At 36.3% G+C, this 13990-nt stretch overlaps 1 protein-coding gene across 1 annotated transcript in view; it reads right to left on the minus strand.

Annotated features, from left to right (window-relative positions):
• Nucleotides 1–3433, minus strand: part of LOC118928877 (E3 ubiquitin-protein ligase UBR3-like) — a 29645-nt gene extending 26212 nt beyond the window's left edge. The window contains exon 1 of the mRNA XM_057490483.1: nt 3419–3433. Within this exon, the coding sequence (XP_057346466.1) occupies nt 3419–3433 (15 nt within the window). The remainder of the gene's footprint in view (nt 1–3418) is intronic.
• Nucleotides 3434–13990: the final 10557 nt, after the last annotated feature.

Below are 13990 nucleotides of genomic sequence, written 5' to 3' on the forward strand. Positions count from 1 at the left end.
ACTTAAAGTATCAACCAATTAAAAGCAAACAGAAACAAAAATATTTTAATAAGAGTGTAATAAACACAACAGAGAAAGCTTTCCAGAGAAGGAGACTTGTGAGCTAAGTTTTAAAAATACACAAGAAGAGTGTTTTTAGAAGGTTGGGGCAAGGATCCTGGTCACTGAAGGACATTCTGTGTTAAGTTTCCATAGGGCCTTAATTTTAAAGAAGGCTAGATCCTCCTCTTTGCCTTGATTGACAGGAGGTTGTTTCTTGAAGCCTCCCCACAAGCCCTCTCAACTAGGCATTACTCATTCCCCTACATCTGTCACACCTCAGTGTCCTTCTCATCTCCAGTGCAGGCTGGAGATTACTACTCTTGCATTGTTCTGTCTTTGCGGCTTATTTTATTTAACGATACCACACTTTTCCTTCATTTTCACTGAAATCCATTGCCCTCAATTCCTGAACACTTTGGTGCCTAGATCAGTTTTCCTCTTCACTCCAAACCTGCCATCCTCCTGTACATGTATATATGTCTGTATGTGGTCAATCAATCTTGTATCTTAGTCGGTCAGCTCTTTGACCTCACCAAATTCTATAGCTGTGGCCTCCTACTCCAGAACCTATTACTATGACCATCCCCTTGTCCTGCAATGACCTCAAATTGTCCATATCTGGAAATACAAAATTCAAACATCTTACATTCTGATTGCCAACTCCCCCTATCACCTTTAGTCCTTCCTTTTTCTCCCAGTTTATCAGGACTTTCCTATCCTGCCTACACACCATGATCTACCATTTCAAAAACTCTCGTCAATGCTTCTCATTCCCCATCCATATGTCCTTTTATCACATGTATCTAACAAAACCTTCACACAACATTAATCCAATGTATGACTTCAATTCTGCATGCAAACTGAGTGCTGTTAGAGAAAATTGAAATAACTTCTTGTTATAACCTGTTTCCATCCTCAACTAAGCCATGAATACTGCCTGGCAATCTTCCCTTACATCTTCTGAAGCACTCTCTAATCCCCATTTCTAACCACTTCACTTGTCAAGTCCCTTCACCTACCCAAGCCTTGCACCTTTTTACTTGAATAAAGCTACATTTCCTACCTCAGAAAGAACAAAGTCATGCAACTCCTTCAGATTCCTCAAATATCAAATTAATCACTCCCATCAGCCCTTCCATCCACATTCTTCTTTCTACCCCCTTTTCTGGCAATCTCCTAACTAGTCTCCCAACCATACAACTGCAAATATGATCTATGTAATGTGAGACTTTTTTTCCTAATCACAATTTTTCAAGGATCAACATTGTCTCTCACAGTAATTACTTTTTCTTTGTATGCTCCACATGCATTCTCTCACCAAGTCCAGAAGACTCTTCTGTTAAATATATTTCAAATCTCTAACCCCTTCACTATCTCCACTGCCTTGACTAAGCCCGAGCCACCATCACCTCTTATCTTCTAAATGATATCACCACATTCTTTTTACTCTCCTACAATCCCACAGCAATCCCTGCAATATATACAACTGCCGCAATGGCCTTTCTGAACATGTCTTATTTCTGCTTACGAGTCTTTAAAAGCTCTCTGTAAATAATCTGTCTGAAGTCCAAATTCTTTACAGGGACCTCAAGGCACTTTACAATATGACCCCTACTTACTTCCCCTGTCTTCTCTCTCATCACTCAAGCACCTTACTTCATCAAATGTTCCAACACTTGGCAGATGTTCTAATAAGACCGTGTGCACACTTCATAATACTCAGCACATAACACTGCAACAGTTTATTTCTGTCGCATGTAATACATACTAAACTACTTTAAGGAAGAAACTGTCTTTTCACTGCTGTATTCCCAGTGTCTATCATGGTATCTGGAACACTGCAGGCACTGAACAAATATTTGTTAAATGAACAAATTGGATACAAAGGTATGAAAAATGCATAATGTGCTTAGTGAGCTATTAATTAGCTTATTAATGCTGAGCTGATGGAAGATAAAGGTAAAGTAATAGGTAACCCCAGATCATGGAGTGCTGTGAATGTCATTCAGAGAAGAGTGAACTTTTATCGTGTCAGGAAGAAGTCAGCAAAGGATTTTTAAGCCAATGACATATCATCAGATTTACATCTTAGAAAGATCTACTGTACTGAATAAATTAGACTTGGAGTAAAGAAACTGGTAAGAAAGCAATTGCAGAAGTCAAAATGAGAGATGAAGGCATATACAAAAAGCCTAAGTGGGAATAACGAAGACATGATATAATCAAGTAAAATTTAGGAGATAGAATCAATAGAATCTGGTAAGTGACTGAATGTGAGAGGTAAGAAACAGGGAGGGAAAAGCAGAAATCCACTGTTTCTGAGTTAGGGATCTAAGATTAGAGTAGAAAATGCTGTTAGGAAGATGATCTGAGAGAAGGAGAAAGACTGCAGCTACGAGGGAATGTAAGGTCAAGCGAAGGAATTTTGAATAGCAGGGAATTGAGTGTCTTTATGAGTTGAAAAGAAGGGACAGAATAGGCAGAAACTGGAGATACAGAAGAAAAATAGGTTACCTACTGATAGATCAAGGCCTCTGAGTTGATGGGGAAAATGTAGTAGTAAAGTATTAGCAGAAAAATTATTCCTGAACAGAAGAAGGAATACTGCCTCAAGGAGTAAAAAGGAAAGGTTTGGTTGGGATGCAGGGACATTTATCAAGAACAGAATAATAAGGCAAGAAGCTGAGGTAGTATGTCAGAGACAACAATCTCTCCTGGGGTTTAGGCAAAGAGTCTGGGATGAGGGAGGGAAAGGTTTGCAATAGCTGCTGAGGAAATAGGAGAGAGAACTGATCAAAGACAGGCAAATGAATTGATAAGTAGTATCTACAGGCCGGGATCCTAGTCTAAGCTACTATTATAGGAAACTACAAACTTGTAGAGGTACCAGCTCACCTAGTTTTATAATTTTACTACCAGGACTAGCTGCCTCTTTCTAGAATCAAAGAAGGTAGATTTAATGACCAGTATTAAGAACAGGATGGGGATAGTACAAGAAAGTAAGTTTAGGGAAGAGCTAATGCTAGGAAAATTGCAAAGGGGTTTAAAGGACTAGAGAGCTTCATGTCAGAAGCAAAACAAACATTTGACAGTGAAAAGGAGAATGTGAAGAATAATCACATAATAAGAGGATATGGTAGGGTATTAAAACAGTATTTCAAAGCTAGAGTAGCAAAGTCTAAAATTATAGTTACGGAAGTCAGTTGCTAAAGTAAAGTAAAAAACTGAAATCCCTGAAGTTGTAGAGGCAAGGAACTCTCAGGCTGGATAGTTCAAACAGTGAAAAATCACTGAAGAGGAAATGGGATGTATTTGCTGTAAAAATATCTAATACCTAGAAAGATACATACCACCAGAAATGTTTCACTCTACTTACCCGTAAAGATTCCATGTAAGATTTATGACAGTCTGTATGCACTATGTGGCCAAGTGTCTGTATATAAATACCTCCTTCCCAGCCAACTGATACTGCCAAGAGACAAGAACTCTTAAAAAAAATAAAAAGAAAAAAGAAAAATACAATTAATTTTAAATAAGTTTAAACAAACCTAAATATACCCACATAAACCTCTGAATTATTTTTTATTATACTACTGTGAACTTTGTATTTTTGTGACAGAACACTTGACTTGACAGCCCTAAGCCAGTATCTTTAAACTTGAAACTTCATGAAGTTTTAGCTTCCTAATATCTCTGTACATAATGAAAGAAAAATTTTGAATTAGTCTTTCTCCACCTCATAAAATACAAGCTCTCAATGTTATACCACAATTCAGTGTGAACTATACTGCTGCTGATCACTTGACATGGTCTACGTAGTATTTACCCACTCTACAGCAGCTGACACTAACAGCTTTCTTTGCCTGCCTATTTCCCTCTGGCTTCTACAGTGCTGCTCTCTTTACTTTTCTACAATTTCTTTAACCATTTAGTTTACACCTCCTTTTAAGACTCTTTCTTTGCCTGCCCCTTCAATGTTTATATTCCTCAAAGTTCTATTCTTAGTGCTACTCCCTTCTCCTTCAAACTATTTTCCCTGAGTGATTTAATCAGTAAATTTAACTATCTTCCAAGCCTACATCTCAACAGAACTCAAAAAAAAAAAACTCAGCTGCCAACCAGAAATCTCCACTCCGATGTCCCTCAGATAATATAAAACCAGTGTGTCAAAAACTTGTCATTTTCACCATGCATCTTTCTATTTCTTTTGGTTAAAAAACTCTACAATCTATTAAGTCACCGAATCAGAAAACTAAGTTATTTTCTATAATCACATCCTTTCCTTACACTAATACAACTATATGTATTAGTTCTCAAGCCACAGATTTTGACCTCTATTCATTCCCACTATAACATTCAAGTCTGTATCATTTGTTGTGGGGGAGAGAGTTCTTTAAAATAAAGTTCCTTAACTGGTCTCCTTGACTCCAATTTCTGCTCTCCATGATGTGTCCTCCACACATCTTTCTAAAGTAAAAATGTGCTCATAAGAATAACCCTACAAAGTATCTTAACATTAACAAGGGTTTCATATAATATGCACAAAAAAGAGACCAAGATTATGTAATCAAAATACATAGCATTTTGAAAGTTAATTGCCTTCTTCTCCTCCTTCCTTGCTAATTCCTTCCTTTTAAACCTATAAACAGGCTTAAACTTTTCTTCCTAAAATAATTTTCTTTGAATTTTCCTTTAGCCTCTGTCAAACAGCATTTAGGCCTGAACTTGACTTCACCTCCCTGAGTCTGTAGTACGTACATGGCCAAGCCAGAGCAACATTAGGCCCAAGGTCTGACATGAGACCACATATGAAGAAAGATTTGAGAGCCATGAAAACTGAGTAAAACTTTATATTTTATTTTTATGTTGAAAAGAAACATATGGTGATGTAAGATGACCAAATCATTTTTAAACAGTAGTAAACAAAGTTCCAACATTAAATCAAGACTCTTCATAAGCATCTGAGAGTTGAAATTATTACACGGTGTAAAATTCCTTCCCAGCTGATTTAAAGATGTGCAGCCACAGAAATAAAATCCTCACAGCAGGTGGGCTAGCTTTTAATGTTAAAAATCAGACAAACAACAGGAGACCTATTCATCTCTGCTTTATGCTTCAGAGCTGCTTCAGGTAGAAGCAGATACTCGTATTAGTTCATTTTAGAATAGTTGGTAGTCAGTTAATAAACAAGCTGTTCTCTTTTGCAATGTCTTATGAAAATGTAATTAATCTTTTTAATTAAAGCAGTTAGCTTCTAAAACTGAAAATAGCATGTCATTTGTCTATGCAGCTTTAGATTTCTTATTTGAAATCTGCTAGGGTCAAAAAAAAAGCATGAAAACACTTACTAACATGAGACAAATATTTTAGATAGATTTCAATGATATGCCCAACTACCACTGTGCTAACTGCTTAACACTACATCTTCACAACCTCAATATTTATTAAAACCTTGTGGTATTATCCTTGTTTACAAAAAAGGAATGAAAAGTTTACCACGATCACTCAGTTATAAGTGATAGAGACCAACTTTAAACCCAAGTCTATCTGACTCTAAAGTTCAGGTTCCCTTGCTACTACGTCACCTCTTTCAAATAAAAAGCTTCTAGTGTCCACCATAAATTCACAGTCTTCCATGACTAAAATTCTACATGTCAACTTTATAAAATTTGATCTGAGGAAAGCAGAATCTACACAGTGTAATTCCATAATCAGGACCAGTGCCCTTTGGTACTGCTCTGAGCAGTATCTCTGGCTACAAAACTCTGGTAATCTATGCTAGAGTAATTCAAGAAGAAATCCAGTAAGCATTTATAACACATGTAGCATATGCTACTCTCTGAATGGAATATAAAACAAATATAAGAAATGGCCCTAAACGTCCAGAGGCCCTAAGTCCAGGGAGCACACCATATATAAATACAATAACCATTATGAATGTATATAAAAGTATTAATACAAGAAGAGACTCTCACAATCACTAGCAGAAATATAACAGAGAATCAGACAAATTCAGAGCCTTTTTACAAAAAGATTTTTTTCTAAAAATGAGTAACTATCCTTGACGCAAAAAAGGATACTACTTTTTCTCTCCATTATTAGATCACACCTTCCCTCAAAATTATTTTACTCCTGGGTCTGGATCATATTTTGATTGAATCAAGTTATTTTTCTTTCTATTTGGCTTTAGGATTCACTTTTACTCATTAACTCTAAAGTGATTGAAAATGATAAAATTAAAACCAGAATTGTGGCAGGAAACTAAAATCTAAATGAAGGTTGTAGTAAATTTCTGCAAAAGCAGAACTTAGCACAACTGTACAATTATCTTTAAAATGAAGATATCTGTTAGTGTCTGAATAATAAAATAATATATATAAGCTTTCAAAAATTCAAAGGAATAATCAAGAAAAAAGTGTTAGGAATGTTAGGTAGAAAGACAGACAGGAGCAGCCAGAAAATGGGAAGATAAGGATCAAAGAAGAAGCTGCCCAAACTCTGCCCATGGAGGGGGTCCCATGTGGAGACAGCAAAGGCTTTTCAGGGAGATAACTTCCTCCCCTCCCCAACCAGATCACAACAGACTAAAAATGCTCTCTGAGAGGGGTGACTATATACAAGGACCTATAAATCAAATAATCCCACCTTGCCAGTCAAACAGGTGCCTCCTAACCAGAATTCAATACACAAGCCCCCCACCTAACAAATGGAGGCCTTTATCTACCTTGACTCTGGCCCACTCCTCCCTTGGAGTATATTCAAATAAAACTTGTCCTCTGCTTTGCTACTGTGTCTCCGCCTTTCAATTCTTCCTGCAAGTGGGGACAAGGACTCAGGAGAATGAACTCAACCTGCAACAAATTTATGAAAAGCATCCTTTTTCAAAATAATGAAAATTTCATTTAAAAGCTTCTGAAAATATGTGGAAGCATAATCCTCATTACCTAACCCAAACTGCATTATAAAGACTAACCTGAGCCCTCCTAAATGGGCTACCTTGAATATTAAAAACAACACTTTACATTTATACTGACATTCATGATGTATAAAGTGATCTAAAGAAATTTCTAACCTGGTGGGTTACTGCATCAAAGACCACAATATGCCCTATTTTACAGATAAGGAAATTGAGCCCTTCCGTGTTTATATAGCCTAGCTCATATTGCTAAGAAATGGAAGAAGCAGAGTGACAACCCACTTTTTCTGATCTGGGACTCTATAATCTATACAACACCTCTGTAACTAGAGACATTATCTCCTCAAGAATCCACCAAATTTTTTCTCCTCTGTCCACCCAACTGAACCGTACCACTCTGACTGTTAACATCACTAGGCCAATTCCTCTTTATCTGATTAAGTAATCTTTCTTCCACCTATACTACTAGTTTCTTATAATTAATCTAGTGTATTGTGAGCAAGAATCTCATTAGCTAACCAAAAATAATGTTGCACTTTTTTTTAAGCATTTTAAGTTATTATTGTATGTTTACTTAATTCAAAACACAGTAGATCCAAAAAAAAAAAAAACAGGTGAAAGAACACTTCATTTGATAATCTATTCAGGAAACACTAGAAGTGGTATGGAAATTTTACAAAGAAGTTAACAATGCTTTTGCTACTAAATAAATAAAGTTGATCTTCTGAGGTTTAGGATGCCTGAGTGCTAGAGCCCCTAGGTACAAAGAGTTGGAAAAAAAACAAGCTCACAACAAGAAAACAGAAATGCATGAATTAAATCTGACCGTACTTTACTTTTTAGAAGTATCATAATGAGAGTATACTCCGTCATCCTGGCAGGCACCAGTGCCACATGCCTGCAATCAACATTAACACCCCAGAGAGTAAAGATCCTGGTCACTAAAGGGAGTGAATCACACAAAGTTATCATTCCATAGGATTAAGGTAGGAATGAAATGTCGAAAGAACCTTGCTCAATCCAAAATCCCTAAAACACCAGAGAGGAGAGTGAAACCAAGATAACCAATCTTCTCAATAAAGATTTCAAAGTAAAAATCATAAACATGCTCACAGAGCTACAAAAACATATTCAAGACCTCAGGGACTATTCAAGACAGACATGGAGACTTTGAAAAATACAATAGCTGAACTGAACCATACAATGGAAGGATTTGAAAGCAGATTACAAGAGTGACAGGAGACTCAATGGAATACAAATTACAGAACAAAGAAGCTGAGGCAGAGAGAGAAAAAACGATCTCTAGGAATGAAAGAATATTAAGAGAGCTATGTGACCAATCCAAAAGGAACAATATTCACATTATAAAGATACCAGAAGAAGATAGAAGAAATTGGATAAAGAGGGTCTCTGAAGAAATAATCATTGAAAACATCCCCAATCTGGGGAAGGAAAGTCACACAGGCCATGGAAGAGCACAGATCTCCCAACAGAAAGGACCCAAGGAAGATAACAGCAGGATATACAATATTTGAAATGGCAAAGATCAAGAATAAGGACAGAATATTAAAAGCAGCCAGAGAGAGAAAAAAGATCACATACAAAGGTAAACCCATCAGGCTATCATTAGACTTATCAACAAAAATGTTACAGGCCAGAAGGGAGTGGCAGGATATATTTAATGTAATGAAACAGAAGGTTCTTGAACCAACAGTACTCTACTCAGAAAGATTATCATTTAAATTTGAAGAAGGGATTAAACAACTTCCAGATAAGCAAAAATTGAGAGAATTTACTTCTTCCACAAACCATCTCGACACTGCTCCTAAGGCTAAATAGCTGTTACCAGAACAAACAAAACCATAGTAAAGAAAGTGGAACAATCAATTACTAAATAAATGCAAAATTAAATCAACTACCCCAAAGTCAAACAAGGGATAGAAAAAGAGTACAGATTATGACACCTAATATACTAAATCTGGAGGAGGAAGAAAAGGAGGGGAAAAAATAACATTTAGATTGTGTTTGTAATAGCATTACATGAGTTAAGTTAGACATTGAGATAGAAAGAAAGTTACTCTTGAACCTTTGGTAACCACAAATCGAAAGCCTGCAATGGCAATAAGTACATACGTATTGATAATCACCCTAAATGTAAGTTGTTTGAAAGCATCAATCAAAAGACATGGAGTCACTGAAGGGACAAAAAATTAGACCTGTCTATATAATGCCTGCAAGAGACTCAGTTCAAACCCAAAGACATACACAGACTAAAACTGAAGTTATGGAAAAAAAATATTTCATGCAACTAATGGAGAAAAAAGCAGGCATTGCAGTACATGTACTCAACAAAATAGACTTCAGTAAACAAAGTAATGAGACAAAGAACACCTTAGATAATGATAAAGGGGTCAGTCCAACAAGAGACTATAACCATTACAAATATCTGTGTACTTAACAAAGAACACTTAAAAATGTGAAACAAGTATTAACACAATTAAAGAGGGAAATAGATTGTGATGCATTCATTTTAGGAGACTTCAACACATCACTAACTCCAAAGGACAGATCAACCAGACAGAAAATAAGTAAGGAGACAGAGGCACTGAACAACAAATTATAACAGATGGACCTAACAGACATCTACAGAACACTCCACCCAAAAACAACAGGGCACACATTCTTCTCAACTGAACATGAAACATTTTCAAGAATAGATCACATACCACAAAAACCCTACAGAATCCACCCCAAAACTACTAAATCAAACATCTGAATACAGCAATGTTCCAGGATACAAAATTAACACACAGAAATATCTTGTACTCCCATATACTAATGATGAACTAGCAGAAAGAGATATCAGGGAAACAATTCCATTCATGATTGCATAAAAAGAATTAAATACAGAGGAAAAAACTTAACAAAGGAAGTGAAAGACCTATACCCTGAAAACTGTAAGACACTCATGAGAGAAATTAAAGAAGATACCAATAAATGGAAACACATCCCATGCTCATGGATAGGAAGAATTAATACTGTCAAAATGGCCATCCTGCCCAAAGCAATCTACAGATTCAGTGCAATCCCTATCCAAATACCAACAGCATTCTTCAACGAACTAAAGCAAATAGTTCTAAAATTCATATGCAACCACATAAGACCTCGAATAGACAAAGCAATCATGAGAAGGAAGAATAAAGTAGGGGGAATTATGTCCCCTGACTTCAAGCTCTACTACAAAGCCACAGTAATCAAGACAATTTGGTATTGGCACAAGAACAGACCCATAAACCAGTGGAACAGTATAGAGTCCAGATATTAACCCAAGCATATGTGCCCAATTAATATACGATAAAGGAGCCATGGATATCAATGGGGAAATGACAGCCTCTTCAACAGCTGGTGCTGGCAAAACTGGACAGCTACATGCAAGAGAATGAAACTGGATCATTGCTTAACCCCATACACAAAGTAAACTCAAAATGGATCAAAGACCTGACTCTAAGTCATGAAACCATAAAACACTTAGAAGAAAACAGGCAAAAATCTTCTGAATATAAATATGAGAAACTTCTTCCTGAACACATCTCCTTGAGCAAGGGAACCAAAGCAAAAATGAACTTATGGGAATACATCAAACTAAAAAGTTTCTGTACAGCAAAGGACACCATCAACAGACAAAAAGCCATTCTACAGTAAGGGAGAATATACTTGTAAATGACATATCCGACAAGGGGTTAACATCCAAAATATATAAAGAACTTACACACCTCAACACCCAAAAAGGAAAGCAAATAACCCAATTAAAAAATGGGCAGAGATATGAAGAGACAGTTCTCCAAAGAAGAAATTCAGATGGCCAAAAGCACATGAAAAGATGCTCCACATCACAAATCATCAGGGAAATGTAAATTAAAGCCCCAATGAGATATCACCTCACACCAGTAAGGATGGCCAGCATCGAAAAGAGTAAGAACAACAAATGCTGGCAAGGATTCAAAGAAAGGGGAACATGGGGAACACTCTTATACTGCTGGTGGTAATGTCAACTAATTCAACCATTGTGGAAAGCAATATGGAAATTCCTAAAAAAAATAAAAATAGAAATACCAGTTGACCCAGAAATCCCACTCCTTGGAGTTAACCCAAAGAATACTACTTCTCAGATTCAAAAAGACATATGCACCCCTATGTTTATTGCAGCACTTTTTACAGTAGCCAAGATATGGAAGCAACCTGTGTTCATCAGTAGATGAATAAATAAAGAAGATGTGGTACATACACACAATGGAATACTATTCAGCCATAAAAAAGAAACAAATCCTACTATTTGCAACAACATGGATGGAGCTTGAGGACATTATGCTCAGTGTAATAAGCCAAGCAGAGAAAGGAAAGTGCAAAATGATTTCCCTCATTTGTGGAGTATAACAATGAAACAAAACTGAAGGAACAAAATAGCAGCAGACTCAGAGACTCCAAGAAGGAACTAGTGGTTAAAAAAGGGGAGGGATGTGGTAGGGTGGGTGGGGAGGGAGGGAGAAGGGGATTAAGGGGTATTATGTTTAGTACACATGGTGTGGGGGATCACAGGGAGAACAGTGCAGCACAGAGAAGGCAAATAGTGACTCTGTAGCATCTTACTACACTGATGGACAGTGACTGTGAAGGGGTATGTGGGGGGGACTTGGTGAAGGGGGGAGCCTAGGAAACATAATGTCCTTCATGCAATTGTAGATTAATGATACAAAAAAAATGAATGTATAAAGATGTAGAGAACTGAAATTGTGCAGCTTTACAGCACCTTGACATTTGAGAAGGTGGGTGTTTTTGTTCAGTAATTTTCATTTAGCCACTAAACAGCTGCTGATTGAATTATATCCAAACACTTTCTGGTCAGTACTGTAATTTTCTTTCCTAAATATCATGACTTTAATATCACAAAAATACATTGTCTTTTCCTAAAAAGCATGATAAAGACCCGGGGTGGTTTGAGAATATAAAAGATAAAATCATCCAAGTAACATCAGTGATTCTTGCTTAAATATACATCTCATGGAGAAGAGGGACGGGAGGATGGCCTAAGTGAGAGAAGGGGTCAAAGAGGTGCAGGCTTCCCATTGTAAAATCAAGTTGCCACAGGGATGAGCACAGCACATGGAATATAGTCAATAATATTGTGGAATATTTGTATGATATTATCTACAGATATCTACATTTATCATGGTGAGCATTTAGCAAAGTGTATAATTCTCAAATCACTATGTTGTACACTGAGACCAGTATAATATGTACGTTAACTATATTTCAATTAACTTTATTTCAATTAAATTTAAGGGGTAGTAGCCCTCAGGAAGATATTCAAGAGTCTATTAGTTTATTGAAACATTAGAGAAATAATAAAATAGAAAAATTTGTCAACTGAATGTTTTTTGCAGTTTTCAAAAGACAAATGGGTGGAAGGAAGGACAAAAAGAAACAAAGTAAGAAATCAGAAGACGGATAAGAAGGAAATAATGAAATATTACATTAAAGAAAGGTGGTAGAAAATTTTATTCCATTTGTAAAAGTAAATCATTATATATAAATTTGTATCATTTGTACATTTTATCTGAGCCAATATATCATCTGTAATTTCCAGTAGACAAAACAAATGTGGAGGCAGAAGCACTGAAATGATGGTTATATTTTATTAGCTAATCATCTCCCTCTCTGTCATACACATTTAATATTAAAAAAGTAGTTTTCAATGTGACAGAACCATCCATAGAAGTACTGATTTTTAGACCTTCAGCTAGGTTGCTTTTATAAATAGTTTTGAACATGATTATGAGGGCTTAAAATACATACAAATGTAATTTAAAAATTAAAGGAGTTACAATGGCCAAGAGCTTCCATCACACCTAATTTTGTGATCTCATATTTCTTTGAACAATTAGACACATTCAGAAATATTTATTTTAAGGAGAATGGGAACTGAGTATCTGTGAATATATTTGTTTCTAATTTTCTTCGTACTTAGACACTACCAAACATTTTACTTGTCCTTTATTCTTTAAAATTTTTTATTGAAATAGATGATATACAATATTATATGGTTTCAGATGAACAACAAAGTGATCCAATAATTGTATACATCACCAAATGCTCATCATGATGTGTAGTGATTATATGTCACCAAAAATACATTACAATATTATTAGTTCTATTACCTATGCTGTACTTCCATCCCTGTGACTAAATTATTTAATACATTGAAATTTGTAATTCTTTATCTAATGTACCTAGTTCATTTGCCCCTGTCCATGGTAACCAGCAGGCTGTTCTCTGTGTTTATGAGTCTGTTCCTGTTTTCTAGCTTGTTTAGTTTATACTTTGTATGCTACATAAGTTTATCAAACTATACTAATTCTGGAGAACACCTGTTAAAATTCATTCTTAAATTATTGTGATTCTATTATAAAAAACATTTCCATGTTTATTCTTAACAACAGATACAATTTGTCTAACCAGGAGATGCACCATTTATGCTTCTGCACCTATACAAAAAAGTAAATTATTCTTTTATTGTATGTTCATTGGTAAAATTTATTAAAATTGTTTACCATGTATTTGTTTTGTATTGTTTGTTTTTTTGTACATAAAGTAAAATGGGGGCGTGAAGATGGTTGAAAAGGTGACAGAAAAAGAGGTACAGACTTCAAATTATAAAATGAGGTGGGGCGGAAGATGGCGGCGTGAGTAGAGCAGCGGAAATCTCCTCCCAAAACAACATATATCTATGAAAATATAACAAAGCAACCCTTCCTAGAATAAAGACCAGAGGACACAGGACAATATCCAGACCACATCCACACCTGAGAGAACCCAGCGCCTCGCGAAGGGGGTAAGATACAAGCCCCGGCCCCGCGGGAGCCGAGCGCCCCTCCCCCCAGCTCCCGGCGGGAGAAGAGCAGGCAGAACGGGAGGGAGACGGAGCCCAGGACTGCCGAACACCCAGCCCCAGCCATCCGGGCCAGAGTGTAGGGC

The sequence above is a fragment of the Manis pentadactyla genome, chromosome 13, assembly GCF_030020395.1.
Source record: "Manis pentadactyla isolate mManPen7 chromosome 13, mManPen7.hap1, whole genome shotgun sequence".
NCBI classification, from domain to species: domain Eukaryota; kingdom Metazoa; phylum Chordata; class Mammalia; order Pholidota; family Manidae; genus Manis; species Manis pentadactyla.